Source organism: Oenanthe melanoleuca, chromosome 1, assembly GCF_029582105.1.
Source record: "Oenanthe melanoleuca isolate GR-GAL-2019-014 chromosome 1, OMel1.0, whole genome shotgun sequence".
NCBI lineage: Eukaryota > Metazoa > Chordata > Aves > Passeriformes > Muscicapidae > Oenanthe > Oenanthe melanoleuca.
In genome coordinates, this window is record NC_079333.1 from 97,353,582 (window position 1) to 97,380,255 (window position 26,674).

At 39.8% G+C, this 26,674-nt stretch overlaps 1 protein-coding gene across 3 annotated transcripts in view; it reads right to left on the minus strand.

The window, feature by feature from the left end:
- MAP7D2 (MAP7 domain containing 2) overlaps positions 1 to 26,216 on the minus strand; it is an 80,206-nt gene extending 53,990 nt beyond the window's left edge. For all 3 annotated transcript variants that reach the window (XM_056496331.1, XM_056496338.1, XM_056496321.1), the window contains exon 1: positions 26,073 to 26,216. In XM_056496331.1, the coding sequence (XP_056352306.1) occupies positions 26,073 to 26,115 (43 nt within the window). In that variant the 5' untranslated portion in view covers positions 26,116 to 26,216. The remainder of the gene's footprint in view (positions 1 to 26,072) is intronic.
- Positions 26,217 to 26,674: the final 458 nt, after the last annotated feature.

Sequence of the window (26,674 nt, forward strand, 5' to 3'; positions counted from 1 at the left end):
AAAACAAGTGCCTGCTGATACCCACTGGGGCAGAAGAAAGATTTGAGCAGCAGACCAGGCTGCAGCACAGATGAAAGGGCAGAAACAGGAGGTGGATGTTCTTCACCTACTGAAACTCTAGGAATAGACTTGCAGCAGGGTCCTGGAGTATTGTAAGCAGGACAGCAGCCCAGTCAGGAGCATCAAAATTATCTGAGCCAGTTGTGCTAATTCTAAGTCAAAGAATTCTCATATTTTTGCATATTTGGAACACAACGCAAAAGCACACTGCTGGCTTTTTCATCAGTGTGCATTAAGACAGGACAGACTTAAAATGACAGTAGAAAAGAACATTGTTTCTTTACAGTAGCTGACTAGATTAGGTACTATTGTCAATTTTATTTAAGAGAGGTGCAAGCATAATTTTCTCCAGTACACCTGACACTTGTTTTCCAACAGAACAGAGAATCAATGCAAACAAATGAATTATACAGTATTAAAATATAAATATTTCAAAGCTCACATTTTTATCTAGGTGCTCCCTGACAAGAATGAGAAACATGTTTCGTATTTAACTGACTGGGAAAATAGGTTTATTTTACTTTTTGAACCAAATTAGTCCAGAAATATTTGATCAAAAAATGTCAGTTATTAATCAGTATCCAAATGTCAATATAGAGCTTTCAGTACTACTGAAATAACAAAATATTCAATAAAAGTAGCCTAAGCTTAGAACTGGGATATAAATCCTCAAATGAAAAACTGTTCTTACTTTAGATTTAAGAATTCTCCTTATGATCCCTCCATCATTCAAACTTCACTGAGGGATTATTATTCAGCTACAAAATTAAAATCCAAACTGATCCTAAATCATATAGGGCTTTTAGAAACCATCTGCTGAATTTTATGCCTCAGAATTCTAGATTACATGATTTCCAATATAAAAAGTGCACACCAATAGCACACTTCCATAAAATCAAGTTCTATTGAATTCTAAAATACACGTAATACCTCTATTTTTAAACTTCCAGTCATATCTTCATCAAAATGTACATAGGATGACACTTAAAACATTATTAATTTGTTATACCTAGTTAAAAACTCTTCAATAAATAATTCTCACATAAGTGTAACAGTTAAAGCTATTAAAAGGGAATATTAACACCATCTCTTCAAGATCAATTGAAATGGTTTGGCTAAAGGAAATATGGCAATCAAAAGAACAAGTGAAATTTAACTTGAATTGTTTTCTGCAAGCCTTACACTTCAGTTGTATATAAGCATTGATATTTGACTACTTAAGGAACAAGGAAATGGTAAAAATGAAGTTCAAAACATTAGAAAGTAATGTCAGTACACAAGAACTACCTTAAAGCAAAGACTGAATTAGTTTCTACAGAGTACTTCTGATTAGTTCTTAAAACTTAACACACACCCCAACATGATATCAAAGTAATCTGCAAGTATTTGGCATATCTGAACATCCTTGCAATGACCTGACCCAACCTAGAACAATATCAGTATGTTTTCATCTAAAAGGATTAAAGGATACATAGATGATGTACTGGGCACCCCTTTTATTATGACTAAAGTTGGCTTATCTTGTGGCATTAGTCAAAATCCTAACTCTGTCTGGTTTTATGTTTTCCATGAGAGGTAGAAAGGTAGAGATGACTTTTTTAAGTGTAAGCACTATAACCTTAACTTCAAATGGATCTTGCAAGTTTGCTCATTGCCTCCTTGGACAGAATTCTCAGTTTGTTTCTACTTATACAACCAGTGTGTCCAATATATATTTCTTTCTAAAGTGTTCACTTTATTTCATAAAATACAAAAATAATTGGAAATTGAAACTATTACATCATTCAGCAATAACACACCATATAACTATGATATACTGATAAACCATCTCACTTTAATATTTCTTCCATTTTTCACTCCACCTATACTCATCTGCAAAGACATTTAATTCTGTGAAACTACCATTTCTGAGTCCTCAAATCTCTCTGCTTTCAAGCCTAATTTGACACCTTCTAAACAACATCTTGTCATGCTACACAGACAAAACCACCATAATTTCTTCTTCATACCCCACTTTTCAAAGTAAGTCTTTGGATACCAAAGCCACTTCAATGCAATGCTCAGAAACTGAGGGCGACAGGCTTGAGTAGAAAAGCTTTGTAAAGATGTAAAAAAACTTTCCCCTGATAAATGGGATCAGGAGAGGGGAATGGCTCAGGGTCCTTGCGGGCAGGCTGCAGGCGCTGCAGGCTCTCCTTGTCAGCTGTGAGAACTGAGCGAGCAGAACAATTTAGGGAGATTATTGCTGGTTCAGCAAGCAAAAGGAGCTAACACACTAGCACAGTCCCAACTTACAGGCCAATTAAAAGCTTCACATTATTGCACTACATCACTGAAAGCAAGATGAAGAAAAGTAGCAAGCTTCGCAGATATGCTCCTTTATAAATAACTCCCAAATAAAAATTTTTAAGAAACAAAAAAAAAAAAACCAAAAAACAACAACAACAAAAAAAAAAACAAAACAAACAAAAAAAAAAAAAACCACAAAAAAAAAAACCACAAAAAACCTACATCAAAAACCCACCCACAACAAAAGAGTTCTTTCAGTCACTAGTTCTGCAGCCATCATTTCAATACAAAAGGATGCCCTTGAGCATCTGTACACAAAACATACACTGTTTTACTTGGTGAATATTGTGATTACCTTAATGCAGCTAATTTGGAGTGAGCCTGCACACAGTCCTTGAAAAAGAAAATTGCCTCTTTGCTAAAGGAATGTTTTCATAGCACTTTACAGTCAATTTCAGAAAAATTCCCTTTTGCAGTGAGTAGTACTAGGCACTCATCTACTATACATAATTATAGCAGAGGAGATAATTTGGATGCTATTGGTTCTATGCTACAGCAGCTTCAAATTCAGTAACAAAAATAACCAACATACTGGGGCATTATTTTCCTAGGGCAATAGGGCAATCAAAACCAGGCACATTTAAGTAGTGATAATCAGCATAGCGACATATCTGATTGGAACACAGCAGTGTGAGAAGTAACTCTATTACTTTCATTTCAAGATCCAAGCCACAGGAGAGGAACTGGGCCAGCCTACAGCAGCTGAGCAAATGGTATTTTTGATAACTGCCTTCTGGTGCTTAGAATCTAATTTCTATACAAAAATACCCAATTTTTTGCAAGTGGAATGGATCTTCATAATTTTATATATATACCTAGTCAACTGGCTTGAGGAAGTGTGGATCACACCCATTTGTTTCACAACATGTGGGATACTGATTTGGGCAACAAGAGCTCTGACTTCATAATTATTAAAATCTATTAGGTTTATGAAATTATGCAACTAAAAAACAAAACAAAAAACCCACCATGAAGTGTCCTCCAGTTCTTTCATAATTCATTAAATCAGAAAAAAGCAGCTCAACATAAGGCATTCAAGCTGTTATGAAATTCACTTATTTGTAAATGACAAATGAAACTCATTTGCAGTATAACAGCTTTTCCTGGGGAGTCAATTTATTTAAAAGAAATTAAGACATTACCATGCCAAGACATAATTGTGGGATTTTTTTAAGTAGTTGTGGTCTGAAGTGTAAGAGCTCTGCTTTTTAACTTCTACAGCAAAAAAAAGACTTATTGTAGCCCTGGCATATCAGATGTGCTCCAGGAGTGAGGAAGGTCTGTAGATGTGCCTTTATCCTGCAATGGATCTGCACAGTTGGATTGCCCCAGCCCAAATCAGGAAGGCTCTGTGCAGGTGCAGAAATCCATGAATCCATGTCTCCAAGAGGCCAGCTTGCTGCCTGTGACAGCTGGAAATCTCCACACTGCTGCAGCAAGGCTCATGTTCAGACTGCCCCTCTGAAATCTATTTGGAAGAATTACCTACTCAATATAATGCCACAGCAGTGTGCAGCTATGCTGCAGGGCTGCTGGCACTTGAGAGGCAAACGAGGCATCAGAGTCCCTACAGAGCCTGTGAACCTACAGCACACATGATTTAGTATTCCAATACCAAGGTGATGAGTATTCTATAGATAACTCATGTAGATTACTCACCCAGCAAGTCTGTCACACACTCAAGTGTGGTATTTGAAAATACTAGGTTGTTTTTTAAAGCTTAGTAAGAAAATTTTCATCCTACTCATTGTACCAAAATAGCTTCAAGTAGAAATATTTGGCCTTGGGAACAGAATTACTAAATTGTGTGTAGATACACGCAATCCAGAGCGTGCCTAAACCAAAATAGCTCAAGCCTGGTAGCAGCAGATCCTATCTGGGGATTTCTATTTCACGTTTGCACAAAGGAACAGCAGATCCCTCACCTCCTTGCCTGCCCTGGGAAGGTGACTGCACACTGCCTGGGCAAGGCAGAGAGGTGTGGGAGGGTCACCCTGTGCACTGCTAGTGCAAGGAAAGTAAGGACCCCAAGCAGCACATCCAACACTTCAGCACTTCTGCACCATCACCTCTGCCTTGGAGTGGTTTGGCAGGGTACAGCTGGAGCAGGCAGCTGTCTGACACATGGGAGGGAGGTGACATCACAGCTCTTTAAAGCTAGGAGGTAAGTACTGACCTGCCTAAATCAGGGAAATTTACACCTAAGCCACACAACCTGATTTGCCTGATTTAGGATTTTGTTTAAGGCCTGAATTTATTTAATCATTCACTTAAATACAATGCTATGCCTGAGTATGACAACTAGTTTCTTTCAAACTATTTAATCTGTTGCAACATTTTAACTTTATCCATCCAAACGTATGCCCTTGTCATTGAATCATAAAATTGTTCACGTTGGAAAAAGACTTCAAGATCACTGAGTCCAGTCTTTGACTGAACACCACCCTGTTAACTAAAGCAGCCATTTCTTGAACACATTCAGGGGTGATGACTCCACTACTTCTTGAGGGAGCCTACTCCAATGCTTGACAACCCTTTCAGTGAAAAAATTCTAATACCTAACCTGAACCTCCCCTGACACAGCTTGAAATCATTTCCCCTACTCCTGTCCCTGGTTGCCTACCAGAAGAGTCCAACCCCCACCTGGCTAAAACCTCCTTTCAGGTAGCTTTAGAGAGTGATAAAGTCTCCCCTGAGCGACCTTGCCTCCAGGATAAAGAGACCCAGCTGCTACTCACTGACTTTCTCTCCAGACCCTTCCCCAGGTCTGTTGCCTTTCTCTGGACATGCTCTAGCCCCTCAACATCTTTCTTGTAGTGATGGGTCTGGAAATGGATATAGGACTTGAGGTGCAGCCTCATCAGTGCCATTTACAGGGGGACAATCACTGCCCTGGTCCTTGCTTAAGAAGATCATTGTGTGAATCAAAATCAAGGGCACAGATGGCTCTGCAAGGAAAGAAGGAAGGGCTTTTACTTGGAGCAACTGAGACCATTGAATTTTACCTATTTATCTTATTTATTTGAGAACACTGAGGAGCATGTAATAAAGCAGCAGCATCCTCCATCAGCTGCACAAAAAAAAATCCAGACCAAGCCAACTATTTCAGCATATGGAACCTAGGAAGAAAGAGCATAACTTTGAAAGCCTCCAGAGGCAAAAAAAGCTTTTACAAACAAAAAACAGAAGCAAACAGTATATGTGGGAAGACAAAATTGGTGTATTATGAGGATTTCACTACATGCTTTTCTAGCTTGTATTTTCTGCAGTCACTCAAGCCCTAGTTCAGAATACTTTACAAAGCCAGTCAATCTTTTAGAGTTATCCAGTGAAAATTCCCTTAATGTGCACATCCCAGAGGCCTAGAGGGGTTCAGAGTCCCTTTTCAAGGGTCAAAACTTCAGTTCTTTGCTATCAATGTATTTTTGCATGTTGTTAACAGTAATTCTTCAAAAAAGAAAAACACAAGAAATAGTTTGCATCATCATGAAATGAGCCAAACTTAAAGCACACTGTACAGCTTTAGGCTAAGGTTAGTCAAAACAGGCATAATAACCAAGCTCAAGGAACCAGGGCTAGGCAAAAGGCTGTCTCAGGGCGGCATAGGGAGACAAATGAAATACACCACCTGGAGGGGGAAAAGTGCTGCTGCCTGGGATGTGGCAAAGCAGGGAAGGGATCTCCCTTTCTCCTTGTCTTGACAGAATAGGCATGCACAGAACAAGCAAAAATGCAATCAGGGATGCCAGCACTTTACACAGTGTTCCAATCCTGTTCAACTGATGTAAGAATTAGAAGCTAACTTCTGTACTCTACAGGGCTATTTGAAGAAAAAACAAGATATCCATCTGATAGACACATAAGAATAAGATTTCAATAAGATACTGCTTCATCAAACACAGTTTAAAATTTAAAGAGAGAACATAGATTTGTAGCACAGCCAAGCAATGCTCTTGATTTGAACTTGAAACCAGCCGAGCCAAGCACAGAAGTGACATGCATGGATTGCTTTCCTTTGCAGAGACCAGCTCTGGACAACCAGGACATACATAACAGCACAGGGGAAATTAAGATATGGGCATTTTGACAAGGGTGAAGAAGAAGCAAATACAATACATGATTGCATTTCTAAAGAGAGACAGAAGAAGAAAAAGCATATTAGGCCATGCGTGCAAATTTACATGTAGGAAACTGATGGGTGGAGGGGAATCAAGAACAGAAAATGGAAATGTTGGACTGTGTTAAGCCTTCAATACATTAGCTCCACTTATCTTGGAACTTCATTAAGAACTGGCTCATTTACAGCAAAAGCCATGATATTTGAACTCCATCAGAAACACCATTTGGCTTATTTAAAATGTCAACACAGTAAGAATAAATAGCCTTCTAAAGCAAAAACAGGACCCAAGAACTCTGACTTGACTTTATACCACTACACAATTACAAGATCATCTGATTATCTACAGGACAAACAACATGCTTTTCTGCTCAGTAGCACCAGGCAATGTACATTCTAGAAACAGCATTACTGCAGATGTTTTGAGACAAACTACTATATAATATAATCTTAAAAAAAAAAAAAAAAAAAAAAAAAAAAAAAAAAAAAAAAATCAGGCTTCTAGGAAAAAAAAATAAAAAAAGTTGTTTAGTCTTGATTAAATTCACCCTAGGATTTTAAAGGACTTTAGAAGTCCCTTTAGTTCGTCCTTTTGAACATAAATCATTAAGAAAGAATTAATTTTGCTATGGAGGATTACATTTATATCTGATTAAAACAGAATATATTGAAAAAGGAAAAAAGGCAATACTCTCTATATAATAAAATTTTCATTCTCAAAATTACTCCTAGCTTTAACAGACAACAGAAAATCTCTGCAAGACTACACTGTGGTTACATATTGATGAAATGGGATGTTTAATCTGTACAAGAAACAAAACAGAAGATACAGAGTAGACCTGTAGATTTTATAAGAGGCAGGCTTAATAAAGTTTTCCTTGTTGTATATATTCAGCAGAAAGTTACCTTTCAAATAGATTTGAGACTTCACAGTGCAAACAATGGCTAAAGGCAGCTATAACAGGCAATCTATTCACATATGCCAAATTCTGTAGAGAGATCAAGTTAAGATTATTTAAAATTAACAGAAATAATTCTAACATGACTGATACAGTTTCTCTCTAAAAATAAATCATACATCATATTTAGGAAATACTTCTGTCACAAACCCTTAATTACTGGCTTAAAAAAAAAAGTTTCAATCTCATGTACTGCATAGAAAACCTCCACAGAAAACCAGCTTCTGAATGATCATTAACACTACTCAGAACAACAGACTTTTCAGAGCAACAGGCAGCTTCACTAAGTGTGAGGACACAGGATCTAAGAAGATGCCAGCTAAACTCATCCTCACAAGCTCAGGAACTTTCTGCAGGGAAGGCTGTCACCCCCACAAACTGGCTCCCCCTCCAAGACTGCCTTCCCCAATGCTATTGGGTAATTCAGGACACCTCATTGTATAAATTGTCTCCCACAGGCATTACTCCTGACATCTATCTGAACCAATGGACACTGAAATTTATCTGCCATTTACTGCTCAGTCACTTGGTACTCATTTTTCTAACAAACTTTAGTGACTACTCTTTACACGACTACTCTTAATACCACGTCAACAGAAAACCCACAGTATTCACACATTTTTTCACATCAATCATGAAATCACCAGACAGTAAAGAGCTTTCAAAATGTTTAGTGTATTTGATTAAAGTTTCTACAAATATCTTTTAGAAAAGCCAAGCATACTCCTTCTTCTGGATTACTCCACCTTGCCTATCAGCTGACCTCTTGTGAGAAGCCCAGTTATACAAAATATATTCCCTTACAGAAAGCTCATAGGCTCTTCCCTGTGTATCATGTTTTGCATACTCAGTTTCATGCTTGAAAACTTCCATTTTTCATTCTTCACCTCTCTAGAGTTTTACAACTTTTTTATTAAGGCTAATTTCCTCTAGCTTCAAATATAACTTAAACAATAGATTAAGGTATATTCCATTTTAAGAAAGACTTGGATAAGAAACACCCTTAAGCTCCTCCACACACAACACTAAAGCAAGCATCTAAGCTTCAGTGACACAGCCTTATGTTTCTCAACTGTTCCTTCCACACATGGACCATCTAGCAACCTACCACAAAGTCTGGCAGGGTCTGTATGAAGAGTGATGTTCACTGTTCTTTTTATGTCTTTGCCAGTTTGCTCCTCAAAAATATTTGCTTTGCAATTTTAATTTATTTTAAACTTTCCAGAGATTATGCTCTCTTCCACAGTCCCATGTGGATATATTTTCCCCTTGTTACTTTATTTTCAATATACTTCTTTACTCTTCTGTTTAACCATGTTTTAAGGATTCAAACAAAATACTATTTCGATAGACTTTGTTTTTCCTTTGGGAGGAAAAAAATTATTTTCTATTGTAGGAAAAAAAAAATGCACAAAGTCTTTAATATTTAGCTAAGAATTGCACTATGCAGGAGAAGCACAAGATAAAAGGCAGTCCCTGTCCCCCAGTGATTATAGTTACAATAGTAATAAAGAATTAAAAATTACATAAGGCAGCTCTGGCAGGAAAAGTGGTCAAAGATTAAATACCTGTATTTAGCAAATGATGCAGAAAAAGAAGTTTCATTTATTCAGAGTTTTGAAGCATCAGTAATGGCTTCATCTCCAAAGCAGGGGACTACAGAGCCTGCTGATTCTATGGCCTTCTAGTTCTATCTGGAAAGTAATCTTACATTCACCACGAAGCACATAATAAGCAAAACATGTACCCAATATCAAGGTCCAATAAACAGAATTAATACAGTATGTTAAGTCTAAGTCTTCATGACAACCCTCAATTTAGCAATAAAAATACCCTACATGGATAAACAATTTGTATAATCAAAACAAAACTCAAAAAAGCCTGAAGTTTGAGAATTTTTGGAGTTTTTAAAAAATACTTTCAAACCTCATCCCAAATGCTTTGCTGAATGACAGACTTCACAGGAATCCATGTATATATGGGTTTACCTTACACAGGCTTTTCTAAAGCAAGTACTGGCAATTCTCAACCTCTATCCCACATTTCTATTTAGTTACTATATTGCAAAAAGCTAAAACACCACAGTGTTTGCTTAAGTGGCACATGTTGTATCCTCAATGGTTAAAGGTTATAGTATATATGGAACAGTAATTCTTTTGATGATTAAAATAAGCTTTCAGAGCCAGAGAAGCAAGAGCATGACATATCTTCATGACACATCAACGAATCTATAATTGAAAGAACATCCTATGAAATTTGCCTGCCTTCTTAAATGAAGAAGAGATTTAAATGAAGTGATAAGTGGTTTGAATGATTATCAACAACCAACTCAGTAGTAACAAACCAACAGCCTCCTGGCCACATTCTGCCCATCATACAAGTCACACAGATCACAAGTAGCTTTCCTTTGCCTAGATGGGGCATTTCAAATCACACACCAGGGAAGGCCATAGGTGTACTGAATAAAACAGCAGCTTGGAACAAACTGCTGCCACGGAAAAGTCCCACTGACTACATCTTTGTGAGTCAACAAAAGGTTTCCGAGAAAGGCCCTGGCTGAGCCGTGGCTCCATGAATTGGCAACCAGTAGCAACACACTGCTACAGAGGGAAAAATGTCCCAGCAGACTGGCACTTAACCTTTGCAACAAAAAAGGTAAACCTGACTTGTAAACAGCACCCATCTTCATGCCTCTGGGCTCGCAGGCAGCAGCTTCACCAGTGCACAGAGGGGCCATAACCAGCCCTCCTGTGCCTCCTGAGCATCCTCAAAGCCTGAGCAGAGCAAAGCAGCTGCTACAGCCGTCAGCATATCATGAAGTGGATGGCACAAACTGTCTCCTCATTTACAGAGCAGTACATTAGGACAGGTACAGCACCTCCAGTGTACCAGGAAGGGTGAGATTCAGCCTAACTTCAGCTGCCTAAGTAAACAGATGCTCACCTCTGAGCTCCAGCAGCTCTCAGCTTCCCTCTCACTCACTTTACAGAGAACTGGGGTACTTCTCAGACCTGTCACCTCCTCCTGAGGGAGGAATTTAGAAGTGCCTATTCCACTCTACTCAAGGGGAGCCCAAGACAACAAGGGTAGACAGATGTCAGATGAATTCCTGCAGAGAACCTAATTGTGCACAGTAATGCAATTTGTGCCCTCTCCTGCCAGTGAGGCATTAGGGCACGTACAGGGAATGGCAGGATTTTCTACAGGTATTTTCAAAATACCAACCATCTTCATTTGCCTGTTTAAAAACAGCTGAAAAATGACACTGCACATGTAACAGCATAGGAGGAAGTTTTTATTTAAACTTTTTTTGGGGAGGAGTGGAATCTCAAAACTCTACATTTTTATTAATGACAAATGAAGTACATTAAGCAGCTGAATAGATCCCTTCAGGGAAGGAACATTTCATGATGAGTTGCCAGCTAAAGATCAAAGAGCTCTAAAATCAGGGTTTCTAACAATTAGGCTATCTAAAGCTCATATTTTTCAATTCCATTATACATCACCATCAGACTTTGGGTTCCTGAATGAAGGCAGCACTTCTACACTGTCAGAGGAACAGACCTCAAGGGAATGAAAGGACAGAAGAGCAGGACTGAGAACGGAAGAAACCAGCTAAAGCATCTTAGCAAAGGAATTGAGATACTTGGTATTTAACTTCTCAATTATCTCCTTGGACTGCTAAAGTTATAAAACAACCTCAAAACTGATTTCATCAGAACTGAAACATTTAAGCAGAATGCCTAAAATAGTGAACGCAGTTCCTGATGTAACACTGACAAATCTGCACTTGACGATATCTTCTTGACAAACCTGTGTAAATGTTCATTAGCAGGTAATGTTTTGCAGTTTCATCAACACAGTAATAGTACCAACTTTCCAATATATACTTTCAGGGTCAGCACTTGCTCAAGATGAATGCTCAGAGCAGCATGAAATAGACAGCACTCATGCCCTGTTAACCTCAGAGATAAGAAACAAACCCGAAGAGAGCTCAGAGTTTTTGTAGTTTAATGAAAGCACAGCAAGAGCAATGCTTGCAAAAGGTCACAAGGAAACAACAGCAGTGCAGTAATGCCAACATAAAATTCTCAACCTTTATTTAATCTTAATCCTATTATTCTTTTTTCCATCATGACAATAAATCCCACTGAACCAAAGAGATGTACACCATTTTCTTTCCTGTGACTCTGTGTAGAAGAATTTCAAGTACGAATAAATATAGGACACTTCAGAACTCTTACGTGTGTGTGTGTGCATATTTATACACACAAATAAAAACTGCAAGAGTTAAATCTGTTACCAGAAGATGAAAAAATAACAAACAGTATGAAAAAAATAGTCTTACTGAACGGCATTTTTCTCTCTGTTTACATGCAGGATTAAAGATTACTAAATCAATGCATCTAGTAGATGCTTTGGTATGCAACCTCATACATTGATTTTCTTTTCCAGGATCATCTAACAGAAGCAGGATGCTCCTTTTAAAAGATCCTTTCATAAAAGCAGAAATTTGACTAAAGGAAAGAGAAAAATCAATATGCAAAATCCTTACATTTTTACATTTATAAATAAATATATAACAGGACTACAATGAAAATTTATGAGTTATTCTCTAATAATGACATTTCTTCACAAAATGAGAATGTATATGTACCCTGTTTATTGTAATTAATGTATGTCATTCTTTATTAAGCATAGGCTTGCTCAATTTTAGCTTATTATTTATTCTGCATAGTTTTTCAGAGCTTCAACACTAAAATGATGAGCTTCATTCCTGTTTTTAAGTCAGCATCTATAAAAACAAAACAACATAGCCAACGACTTTCCAATGTCTCATCTTCTCTCCCTCTTTAAAACCTTTATTTGTCTTTTTAAAATTCAAGTGATTGAAGAGTTCTATACCCTTATAGAAGACCAAGTCACAGATACTGATTAGTAAACATGTGTTCCTTGCAAAACTCAAACCTCAATAAGTAAGCTAAGTAGAAGAGAAAACATAAGAACAAATGTCATGAGTTAGTGACTTCAACTAACAAACATTTTTTACAGTAGATACTCAAGACTGGAGAAAAAAAGAATCAATGCATCATAAAAAGGATTAAGGAAAACAATACCAATCGCTCACTATTGATAACATATACATAACCACAGCCATGTCTTGGTAGCATCAGCTACCAAAGGAACATTCTGCACTTAAGTAGCACCAAATAATACACTTTTCTGTTGTTCCCACATAAGACATCAGTGTGAGCTTCCTACCATTTCCCTCTCATTGACAATGTTCTTCAGAGAACAGGCAGCTGCACAGAAAAAAATCACTGGATAACTTGTCAGAACTTACCCAAGTATACCTGAAGCAGAGACCATGTTTGTTTTCAGAAGAACCTATAAGCTTCTACAGAAGAATTCTGGATTCTTTCCTTACTACTGGCATCAGAGCTGCCAATCCTGAGTATGTTACCTCAATTATGGTTCATGTCAATCATGCTTTAAGACTTAGGTTACAGTAGTGTTAACAAAGGCATAAAATCAGATAACTAACATTTTCATGATGTATTTCAAATGCAGGTTTTTGAAACTGAAGGCTTTTCATCTTTGTAATTAGTTGAGGCTAACCTCATGCTGCCTTGCAGCTGCCTATACACCAACACAAGGTCCATCCACAAGACATGTGGATGCTCAGTGTCTCAGCTTTGAACTGTGAAGACCTCGCATCTCCTCACCTTCCTGAAATCAAATACAAGATGAACCTTTGTTGAGGTTACAGTTTCTTCCCTTACCACCTTCTCTAAGCATTCAGCTACCTTCAGCTTTATGTTCCTTCTCAAAAAAAGCAGTTTCATACCTACTCCTTCCAACTCTTCCTGAAATAGAGTGGGCTGTTCATACTACCCCTGCCAACACATACTGCTCTGCAGTCCAGCCCCTGCCTCCACACACATGTATGAGGACACAGTTTAAAAACATCCTCTCCTGAAACTATTTGACTACTACTCTCATTCTGTCAGTCAAATGAAACTACAACACCTTTCATCTCGCTATATTTTAAATATGAGACATGAAAATAGTAAGGGAAATCTCCACCTTTCTCAATAGTTTTCTGTTCCAAAATTTAACTTTCCATCTCCTACACAGATGTGCTGTACACAAAAAAACCCTCACTCCTCCTGTCTGCAATTCGTTCTGCCAGCCATTTTAAAAAGCAAACACCCTCATACTTTAAGCAAAGTGTTAAGAGCTGATAGCTCTCTGTACTTAGCAGGCAATCTGTATATGAGTTTAAACTATATCCTATTTTCAAAGGCAAAAAAAACTTAATGATATTTTACATAACACTCAAAATACGACCTTATTCCCCTCCTTTGCTTATATTACAGTGAACTTTGTCAAGTCAAATAAAACAATGCTAAATAACAAGAACATTTTTAACATAATTACTTTGAAAGCTCTTAAATCTGAAATTAAGCAGCTGTACTTGGCCTCATAAATTCCCTTCCCCACAAATTTGCTGAAAAAATCTGCTCTTGGGCATAAAAGGTTCTGTCAGTGGGTTCCAGTTATGGCTCCCAGTGAGAACCACAGCTCAACTAAAGTAAAAGGCATTTTTCCAGAAAACTACTGCATATCCCTAACTATCTTAGTAACTTAAAAACTGAAACACTGAAAGACAGCACATATGTGCTCAGAACAGATCGGGTATTTGCTGATGCTGTAGGTGGCAGCAGGATCTCTTACTCTCTCCTAAACTCTGACATCCACCAGAAAAATCAGACAAAAACAGCAAAGCTGCCACTGCTTTAGTGATACAATACACTTGACACAGTTAAATTCCCTTCTACTAAAGAAATGGCAGAAGCCTATAACAGCAGAGTTCCAGCAAACAGTCACAGCAATGTTCTTGCCAGCTTGTTTAGCTCCAGATGTGCCCACAGCCTGGTGCCATAAATCCCACCATATCAAGAACAAAAAAATCCAAGCTTGTTAAGTGTTATAGCTGACATTTTTAGTTCTTCCAGCAAGCTTTAATCTGACTTTTTCCTTGACAAAGGAAGGTCTGAAACAAGGAAAGTGGAGACTGCATCATGTTTATCCATGTCAGCTAACCAGTAGTGCCATTTATCTTTACTATACAGTGCAAACCTAGGAGAAAAAACCTAGGAAAAAATTAACAACAGTAGATGAAAAAAGAGCTTTGTCTACCTACTTAAATGCACTTACTAAACTTAGCAATCTTTTGAAAGCACTCTTGCAATAATCAATTTCTATCTCCAGCATTTACAAGGAACCTGAAAACTGCATACAATGATGATACACATCATCAATTCTCTCTTGGTTTAGTTTCTTTTAAAAATCACAAAGTATACATCCAAAACATGAAAGATATGTAAAAAAGATTTTTGAGGGGCTTTTTTTTTTGTTTATTTATTTTTTACACCAGTTTTGTTTCCCTTTGCTACTCTGGAATTCCACCATTACAACTCTAGTTAATAAAATTACTCACTTCATTAGGTGAAAGTAGTTTTGGATATAAGCACAGAAAAATCAAAACCCAATGAGTTCTACAGTTTTCTCTAAACCCCAAGAAATGTGTCTTAACCTCTCCTAGTCAGTTATTGAAACATAATAGCAAATATTCACCCTGCAAAGCCAGGAACCACACTAGAATACTTTTCACAGTAAATTAGACATCTGAACTTTTATTCCCACCCTCCAGTCTAGTGCTTCTGTAGAATCTGAACTGAGCTGACCAGAACTACCCTGAGCAGTGGTTGCCACCCTACAGCAGAGTAAAAGATCACAGGCGCTGTGTCCCAGTATTAAAGGCTGGGCCACAATATCCTGTGTGTCTGTAAGAGCAGGAACCAGCTGCTGCCTCAAGAACCTCAGTGTTTATGCATACACTTGTCCTGCTCTTTTCTCCTCTCCACTTTCATGTATCATGAACCAAGCTGCCCCTTCTTCAGCCCAATGGGCAAGAAATCTTGCTTGTTTGGACTGTAATTGGGTGGTCTAATAAGAAGAGTTATCTGTCCACAAACTTTGTGTCACTGGAAAGATACATTCATCGTAGGATTCTCAGCAAAGGCAGCTGCCTGTGCAGCTCCTTGCCAGGGCTGATTAGACACAGATTAACTGTGGGCAGAGCAAAGTTCGGGACACACCTGTACAAAGAAAGGCCTTTGTTTGATAGTGGCAACAGAAAGTACCTCTGCTGAACGTGGAGCCCCATATCACCAAACACTCAGGCTAAAAGTCAGCGCTTACACAGGAATCTGACACTCTTCTGTAGGATTTTGTTTCACATGTAGATACAAATCAAAAGATACAGAGTCAGGGCTTGAAAAACCTGCCTACTCATAGCAAAGGAAAACAGGAGAGGGATGAGTAGGTTGAGTTGGATGAAGAAATAGAAACCTGTAAATATTTTGGAGAGGGCAGAAGGAGTCAGAGATGCAGCTAAAGCCACATCCTGTCCGGTGCATGTAAGAAGAAAGTCAGGAAGAAGGAAGCACAGGTCTACACACACACACAAGAAGTCTGCTCTCTAAGACTCAGCTGGCAGTAGAAGGAAGAATGGATTCAGCTGGGCTAACAGGCAATGGGACAAAGAAAATTACAGGTGTATCATCACAAGCAGCCAACTACCCACCTTCTCTCCCTCAATGAGAAAACAAAATAAAACTAACAAAAAAATCCCACTTTTTTCAGTAGATCAGCATCCAAACTTCTTACCTGAGAACACAAATGAGATTTGAAATTAACTTCTCCCAACAAGCAAGCAAACATTTTGGTACTGCTTCTGTGCATAGGAAAGAGGACCATTTAACTGGCAAGAAAGAAATATTTTTGTCTTTGCTTTTAGTACTTTTTTATTGATGCACCACACATCTCTGAATCAAAAGGAGATAGTTGGCTAGCAGAAGAAGATGAAGAGATTGCTCCTGATGAAACACTTGAAGACTCAGGGGCATATTACTTCAGTGCAACATGCTTCATTAAATCCAGAACCAGAAGCCACCCTCAAAGCAGAGCTAGATGATGCACACTGAAAATCTTTTCCTCTACAAACCTGATACCATCAGTTCTTACCAGTCTGTGTAAACTTCAATACAGGAAATTCCTAAAGACCCCAAACTATATACTCAAATAATGTCACTCTAGCTCTACCTATAAATAAATATGCATATTTATTTATATCATTGTTCCCCAAGAACAGCCCTTGGCATCTATCAGACAACACTGAAACTACATTTTTTACTGAATAAAAAAACAAGAAGAACAAATTTGGTTTATTCTGTCAAGGTACAAAGTAATGGACTAGATTACACAGCTGGAAACATATAGGGGTGGCTGAATGCTTCCAAATATAAACGCTGGAATTAAAGCTAGTTTTTACCTGCTGAGCAGTTTTCCATAATCCTTTAAGAATATTCTTTCTTGGAGCTTTTCAGTTGCACAAATTTATGAAGAAATCAGCTTGAAACATTGCTCCTCAGAATCAGATCCAACAGTTCTCTGCCATTGGGGATGAAGGTCAGAATAGGAAAATTACATCTCCTAAGCACTACTTTGTATCATGGAAGTTTTGACCAGAATTTCTCAAGATGTGTACATCAGCAGGAGATATCTGGATTCATTTTAGTGCAAACCAGCTATTAGCAAACCATCTTGAGGACTTTTGCCCCTCTACTTCTCCAAGTCTATAACTTAAGAAGTATATCACACTCCAACAGTTAACCAAGAGCTGCTGTGAAGACTAGGAAAACATTCCTCAACCTATTTGTTTTTGTTACCTTTGATTTTCAAAGAGCTCTTTGATATGGTGATTCTCTATTTCTGAACAGAAATGCCTGAAGCAGAGGTTAAATAGCATGGAATGCATTTTCTTTTCCTTTCTACCTTTCTCCTATTCATGGTCTCTCTGCCTCCCCTGTAGCTGCCACAAGAAAAATTTCAGAGCTCCTTCAGCCCTCTGAGGTCCCACTGCAGGAGGCAGGTGGGCTGGTGAGGAGTCAGTTCTTGGTGGAGCCCATCTGATGAGCCCAGTCTCCTCCACCACATTTTTCTCTCCCTCCACTCCCTAGGCTGAATGGAATGGAGTGGGCTCTGCTGGGGCACAAAGAGCAAGAATTACTGTATTGAGTGTAATTATGAAATTGGAGCAAGAAGCAGATCAGAGCATGGGAATATGTACATACAGAAGATATAGCCAAGTCTTCTGGATACACATCTAAGTCCTGAAACCATAATTTGAGGGACTCTAGGAAGCATTCTGGATGCTTGCTGTGATCTTCCATCCCATCCTTAATACCTTTTTCTAGGCACCAGCGAGGACAGCAGTGAGAGACACACTTTTTCTCTCACTAAGGCGGTCACCCTTATGACCTTGTAAGGCAGGAGTGAGTGGATGACAATAGGGAAAGAAGAAAACACCATCAGAGAGAGAAAAAAACCCCACAACTTCTAAAATCTTAAGAGTTATCCTAGCAGGGTATCATTTTATCAATAGCACAGATGCACCATTATCAGCAAGTAGGCACCAGAACTCTGTGCAGTGCAGGGGTTTTATCAACAGAGAATTCAGTGATCTTCCAGGAGCATCACCTTGCTATTTCAAACACCTTTTCAGTTGCTACATGGCCTGTAAGCTTGTCACTATGCTTTAGAGAGCACTCACTACAAGGAGATTGCATGAAGACTTCCCTTAGAGTATTCAGTCCATCCTCAATACTTCAAACAGACCAATCATGACAAAAATTGGATCTGAAAGTGGATGTGCTTGTACTGTGTAATGACTTTCAGTTCCATTCACACATGATTTGGACAACTTCATCACAGATTAAATGTATTAAAATTCAAAGAAAGGCTACTTACTCTTTTTATGACATCCTTTGTCCGCATGAGACTTAAATGAAGACTGGATAAAGGCATTGACTATGTTATAAGAACAGAGATTACAAAAAACTTAGAGGCAAAAAAGACCCTAACACAAAGCAGGAAAAACATACTGCAAGGCACAAAAGAGATGCAAAACTGCCCACAGAAAATAAAAATTATTATGAAAACGAAGCTATTTCCATTATCTGTAAATGTCTCAACCTGTGCAGTTATTTCTGTTTCAAATTTTCTTTCAGGTCTGTAACTTGATAATGCCATAAAAAAGCAACCTTTCTTCATAATACTTTCTCTAAACAATTTCTTCCCTATGCAGCACTCAAACATTTTGATTCAGTGCCATAACCTGGCCTCAATAAGCCATGAAACAATCCTGGCCCATAAACCTGCAACACAGCATCCACATCCAGAACCTCATCAAAAACTCATTTGTGCCAACGGAAGGTCACACTCTTGTTTCACTGCACCATTAAAACCACTTCCTCTGACTATTGAAAAGTGCCATGTTTACTTGTAACCACAGCACTTAGCACCATTAAACCCAGGAAACATAATGGAAATACTTACATCTATTAATAGATCACTATGCATATGGGAAAAATATGCCCTGTGGCTGATGCATGATATCAAAAGTCAAGAAACTAGCTTGAAAGTAAAGCCCTACTCTCTCGCTTCCTTTCAGGAGAGGGAAAGGATTACTAGCTCATCCACCATTTATTTTGGAAGCCATCATTTGCTCACTGTTTATCAACATTTTAAGAGGCCCAACTGCACATTCCAGTTCTCTCCCTGAGGTCTCCTTCCCCTGACACAGAGTGGGTCTGCACACACACACAGATGCCACATTCAACACAAATAAGGGAATGGCAACTGGCAAGATGCAGATAAGTCAACAACAACAGGAAAAGGAAAGCACTCCCCATTTGTTGATGTAAAAATCACAGTAATGATATGTGGATAAACACAGCAATATTGTCCTATTTTCCCTCCTGAGACCAAAGGAAAGGCCTTTCTTGAACGATTTGTCATGCAGCAAACTTAGGAGCATAAAAAATATTTTTGTTTCACATGACTGGAGTTTTTTCAAAATTAAGTTTATTTTACTCCCAATAGAATTGGATATTGAAAGTTTACTCCAACTCAACAATCAAGGCTAGTTTATTAAAACTGGAGTATTCTTCCAGCCCTCACTTGATCTATTGCTTAAGTGAGAAGGCAGCAGAGCTCTGCCTGGATCCCTTCAGCACTCCTGCTGTGGTTACAAACCCAGGCATGCCACAGCACCTTTGGAAAGTTTGTATTTTTCTCTTTTGATCCTAGCCACATGAAGAATTTCAGTACTCCACACCCATGAGCAAAATTAATTTCAAGCTATGAATATTTGAATGAGCATCTTTCTGAAATAAAGCAGAGCCTTGATGGCTTCTGCTTGGCACAAGACAAGTAATTTGATAATTCACATGGATTGAACTGGGCAAGGCGTACTTGCAGATCTTCCTAAATGAAACAAAACCACAATGCATCCTCCAGCATCTGGCATCAAAACAGACAAAACTGTACTAACAGTAGTGTTACTACTATTTTCTTGAAGATTTTTGATGATACTTCTACAGTGGCATCCATAAATTGATATATGGTACCATGTGCTTTTATCTAACACACCCATTCCCATCCTAACAAAATCTCAGGTAGAAGTGACACATTCTCACTCATCTTATTTATTGAAATCACTACTAGGAAAAAGAAGGATCCAGAAACTATTCAGCAAAGAAAACTAGATTTAAGAAGCTTCATAAAATTTCTTCTAAACTGGTTTAATGCACAACACACCTGTGATGGTGGTAAGGTTATAGGGCATAAAATCCATTTTCCTTTTCTTGCAAGCAGATGTATTGCCATGCACAAAGCATGAAGTAACAACGCAGAAGACATCTCAGACTAAAATGCTCATCATATCACACCAAGTTAATACATATTCCATTGACTGATCCTCTTGGAAGGCAAATGCAAGCACACAGGAATTCAAAACAACACGTAATTTCTACTGAAGGAGTTGACTTAGAAAGCCTGGAAAATTTCATCTATTTCTGTACCCAAAACACAGAAAAAATGAGAGTTTCCAGATTTTTCACAAACCAGAAAAAAAGGATTTGAATGTCCACATCAAATCACATCAAACCACATCAAATGTGTATTTACTCTTTTAAGGAAAAACAGAGCTCAGAAAGTTAAATATATGATGCACAGGAAACAATCTCTTATGTCAAATCATTAGAAGAAATTGAGTTCAACATTGCTCTTCTAACTAGTCCAATCAAAAAGCACATACATGTAACACTGGAGTACAAAAAGTTGCATTTTGCACATTGTAAAGGAACGAATACATATAAGTGAAACATTAATTCCAGAAGTTTGCTACTGGCAACTTTATGCCAAGAAAAGTAACATGAAAACAGTGAAAAAACAAACTCTGGCAAACAGAAAAACAGTTTAAAGCAAGCTCATGCCTAAGCAAACAGCTACGCCAACACAACTGTGCAAACCCTGCACAACATCAGGAATACCTCTTCTATTCATCACTGCTTTTCTCACTGAAAAGCTGTTAAAAAAACAAACACCTGCTGTGTAAGTGAATTTTATGCAAAGATCACAGAACTGCTTTATCAATCTCAGCAAAGTAGACATTTGTCTGCAGCACCTCAATACTACAAGAATAATCAGCTCCCCCTCGATCAAAGGAAAGCAGACACAAACACATGAAAGAAGTAGCAAAAACCTCAGATATTCAAGTGCAAAAGCGAAATTGACATCCCAGAATTTAGGGCAAAACAGTTTGATCAGAAATTTGGCAAACAAAGATGACATGCACACAAATAATACATTAAATGAAAAGAAGCACAATACTTCACAGAACTTCAGATCACAGAGGGCATAGATATTAAATATTACATAGATATTACATGAAAGTGCAACTACTGTGGATAATGCATTTAAGAGTTAAAAGAAGAAAATTAGAAAAGTAAGGATGTGACCAACAAGCATTTGAATATATTAGTTCATCACAACTGCAAAAAGCCTGAAATGTACATGCATTACACAGATGCATACACAGAGGACAACTCCAAGCCAGAAGTAATTCCATACGAAAATCTGGATTGCTATTTAGCTACAACAAAAAGTACTTTATTCAGATTCTTATAACATTCAGACCCACAGAGAGTGCTAGGGTTTTAGGATCTTGACAGCTTCATGACACAAGTGAAGAAAAACAGTAGTGTATTATTTGAATTACAAAGTCTGTTAGATGCATTACAGTCTTTTAAACAACACAACAATCTTGAGGGGTTTTTTCCCATTTTAATGGTTAGATAGATTTCCACTTTGTGAAACCCACTTATCTCTTATCTTTACACATTGACACACCATCATCATTAATCACTGTGGAGATAAGACACAGTGAAAGGTATTTCTAAATATCCTATCTAAAGTCAGTCCAGGTTAATGTGACTACCCAGGATTTCAAATCCTTTTTTTCACTGGGTAAGCTGCTTGAACATAAGTATATTGGGAAAAACTGATACATAACCATGTTCCTACACACACTAATTCCAGGCACAGGAAATATACTAGTAATGTATCAAGTTGTGATGAAAATACCAAACGCGAGTCAATTACAGCAAAATTACTCAGAAATTACATAAAATTACCTAAAACAGGCAGATTAAAATAAACCCTGTTACAATACTGAACTTTGCTTTTGATTACTCCAATAACCTTGGCTAAGCATTACTACTCCTTCCACTATTTAAGCATATAATCCAGATTTTCCCTCTCAACCAGTAGATGCCTACAAGAAAGTTAAATCTGAATGTGTAATACAAGTAACTAGATGCAGTTAACATTCCCAAAATCTGCATTAGCTTCCTGATCAGCCTCATCTCTCTCCAACCTGTACAGTCCAGTTATCTATAAAAATTCCATAAAACAGTATCTTTAAAAAAAACCAAAAAAACATTATATAATTGATGTAGAATCTAAACTGAGGATTATTGCTTCTAGGATCTGCTCAACAGCTTGAGCCAGTCACAAACAAAGGGCTGGAAGCTGCAATGCCCTATCAGAGAGCTGGTGCAAAAACCTGATTTCATGAGGAGTGGTCAAGATAACCAAGACAAAAGCCAAACAAGCTACTCAATAACCCTGACACTGGGACCTTCTTGAAAAGGTGAAACACACAAGAAGGAAATAAGGTTTTTTTTCCAATCATCTGAGTAGTCCAGAATTGAACAGAATTTAAAGCCTTGCTCTATTCTGTAGCCTCAGAGAGCATTTGTAAGTGATCTTCAGATCTTTAAAGAATTTCCCATGTCAGCTTTGGTCCACATACTATGAATGACTGATAACCAAGAAAGTTATAATTGTATTTTATTTATTCATGGGATTTAAAAAAGCCTTACTACATAAATCTTCATGCAGTATCATCACACAGGATATATAGTCTCATTTACATTAAATAAGTACATGCTTCTTCAATTAGCACATCTAGAAATAATTACCTGATGTTAAAATAAACATTCCTGATGCCTTTCCACTGCTATGGATACACAGCTGCCAAAGCAAATGGAGGTATGTGACACCATACAACGTTGTCCTATAAACACTAAATCTTCAGATGCTTCACTTTTCTAACCTGTGCATTTCAAGTGATACACCCTCCTTTTACTTCTGCAGTCCTGGAATTCAAAAGCAAGACATTTTTCTTCACTGCAGTTTAATAAACTTTATTGGAAAGTGGTTTGACTTTTTCTTTTTTAAGGACAAAGCCAATGCTACAATACTTAAAATACCAAAACAGTAACCTCGAGAGAGCACATAGTGTACTAAACTGCCCTGAACTAAAGCAAATACTTGCAAACGGTAACATCACATGAAAAGCACCACATTAATTAACCTTGGGGATAAACAACCTTGAGTGTCCATATATGAGAGAAAACAGTACAGTACAAAAAGAAGAGTGTAAGTATACATTGTTTAAATCATTTTGGCCTATAAGAAATCACTTGGAAATGCAATGAGATCAAGAAGACAATCCCACACATTATTTATAAAGGAATCCACATTAATTCCTTTCACACAAACTGGTTTTGCAATATACAGTCTAAGATGGCACAAACATCATTTTTTCTCTTAAATTATTTTAGGCATGATCATATTTTCTATAAGGAAAAAACTCCAAATAACCAACAAACACATTTTACTCTGAAAATCAGTGTCCAGGATTTAACCTTCTAGCACATACATTAAGCAAATCTCACTGGGCAGCTAAAAGGAAGATGCGAGATTCAATACTGAGCCACTTGTCCTTCAAATGTTCTTTAGTCATTACCTTTACTATAGACAGCAGCAGCAATAATGCCTACATTTTGGTCACCTAACACTCTCCCTGACTAAAAGATTCCTACAGTGTCTTCTCAGGTTGTTTGCCTCATGCCTTTGACTTCTGGTAAAGGGATATACCTGAGCTCTGCAAATACTGTTTTCTTGTCCACAGAATTTTGCTCCTTGTTTGCAGAATTATAAACAATTTAACAGTATTTTCCCCCCTAGAAGTCAAGAGATGCAAAAAAAATCCCTTATTGCATGCTTGTTTGTTACAGCTCGGTCTGGGCAGACAGTCTGAAGTGCCCTGCTTGCACTGCTATCCTAGCAATTCCCCTAGCTAGCACTGGATGATCCTACAGACCAAAACTTAGATGATGTCAGAGAACTACAATGTTTGGGAAGGGGAACAGCAGCTACAGTCACTGCCTGTTGTTGGGGCAGCACTCCTTTGGGGGACAGCACTGTGGGAGGGAGAATTTCACTCCAGAACAGAGAGGTAAGGTTCTTCCTATCCCTATGACCAAGACATATACACAAACACGAATTAAGAGAGCATCGTTTCCACATCCACATTAGTAGCTGTTGAGCTCGTTAAAGAGCTTTGTTCTCTGCTGCAGGAGATCCAAATCCCATCCATACTGCTGTCTGTAACACATACCACACATACACAGTCTTTTACACTATATCATGTATTATCTTCATTATTAGCAGACAATTTAAATACTGAATTTTGCCAAGACCACTCTACACTGCCCTCCTTGGGCATTAGTGTTCAAATGGCAATGCCTGACCACAAGTAATTACATCTGTCTGTGCCTGTTCATGCCCTGCAACACATAACCCATTTGCTGCCATCTTTAATTACAGTATATGCTACCTTTTCTGTGGATTCCTAGTCTCATGCAGGGTGAAAAATAGATTATGTTCTGGTCAACATAAAGAGTGAAGTTTATTTGCAACATTTGCCACCGAAGTTAGAAAAAAAACCCACAAAAATAAAAATGCCTGGGAAGAGTACAAGTGAACATTGGGAAGAATTTCTTATACTTTAGAAAAGAGGTGAAAAAAATTCCTCACAAATATAAATTCCTCCTATCCTCCATGTGAAATACTAAAAAATGGGAGACCCAAGCCCTAGAAGAGCCTGACTGCTCAACAGCAACAGTGTTACAGCAAAAGCCGCAATTGCTGAGCATGTGGAGAAGGGTGAGGAACAGCAAACACAGGTGTTCCCACTCCTTCTTTGGCTCTTCACACTGTATTACCTAAGAGAAGTCAAAGTCTCAGATTCCCACTCCATAAATTTGGGAAAGTAATCCTTCTTTATCCCCCAAACAATTGTAAAGCTACTTTTAGTCACTACAGTGGCTTAGGACAAACAGGGAAATTAATCCCCTCTTATACACCATGTGGATGGTTTACCATCCACAAACAAGAGGTTCCATTCCAGATAATTAAGGTAAAAGTGTAATGAGCACCTGCATAACACCTTAATCACCGCTCATTTCATACGTGAGCCCAGGGGAGGTGATGTGAAGAAGGAGCAGCCAGACCCACCCTAACACCTACATGTGAAGCCATGAGCCAAGGTCACGACCACCAGCCTTAGCCCCAACATCTCATGGTGCTGTGGGAATTGATCCCACGCCAGGTGCTGCTCCGCACATACACCACAGCAACCTTCACCGCATCTCACACACCCTTTTCACCCTCGGAAATTAAAAGTTATGTTCACTGAGCCGCGAGGAGGGACCTTAACCAGGAGCCGTGCCTATATAAGGGCTCTGCGTGCGGTGTTCACGCCTGATACCCGCTCAACCAGTTTGCTGCCCGGGCTGGGCAGCACCGGCACAGGCAGGCCCAGGCACCGCCGAGAACGAGCTTTACAAATCGCTGCCTCCCGCTCTGCACTTCGGGGCACAGCCGAGCTGCCGCCCGCCCGCCCCGGCAGCAGCGCCGGCGGCCGGGGAAATCGCGGCGGCACAAAAGCCACCTCATGGCAAACACCTCCCGCACCACAAAGGGCAAGGACGGGGCTCGCCGGGAGCCGCGGGCGGGACCCGCTCCGTGTCCCCTCGGGAGCGGCCGCCCGGCGCCGGCACCGCCCGCCCCATCCCTCGAGATGGCGGCCGGACCCGGCGGCACCTGCCAGGGAGCGACCCCCGCCTGACCCTCCCCGGGGCTCGGGCAGCGCCGGCCCCGGGCGGCGAGGGACGGGACGGGACAGCGCCGGGGAAAGCCGCGGGATGCGGGCGGGAGAGCCGCCGTCCCCCGGCACCTCGCGGGGCCGCGGCTCCATCCCTTACCTGTGGCCCGCGGGTGGCTGCGCGCAGCCCCCGGCTCCGCCATCTTCCCCGCCGGTGCCGCCGCCGCGTCCCGCCGGGGCCGGCTGGGCTGGCTGTGCCCGCGGCCGCCGCACAGGCGCAGTGCCCGCCCCGGCACCTGACGGCGCGGCGAAGGGAGGGGAGGGGACGGCAGGGGCGGGACGCGGCGGGGCCCGCACGGCGGGGCGGGCCCGGTGCCCAGGTGGGGCCGCGCCCCGCCCTCAGCGCTCCGACCACCGCCCTCAGCACCCCGACTGCCGCTCTCGGTGCTCGGACCCTCACCCTCAGGGCCCCGACCCCCGCCCTCAGCGCTCCGGCTGCGGGGCCGCGCTCGGGCAGGACAGGGCGCGTTCGGTCGGGTTATCCCCGAGAGCCGAACGCGCCCTCTCCGGCTTTCCGGACGGATCCGGCCGTTCTCCCAGATTTTCCCATCCAGGTGTTCGCGCCCGCTGTTTGCAGCCTCGTGCGGCCTCGGATGAGTCGCTGGCACCGGGGAAAGGCACAGCCCTGTCCTTGCCGTCCTGCTGCGGTCGCGACTCCCCCCGCGGGGCCCCTTCGGGCCGGGCTGGCCCTGCAGCGGCAGG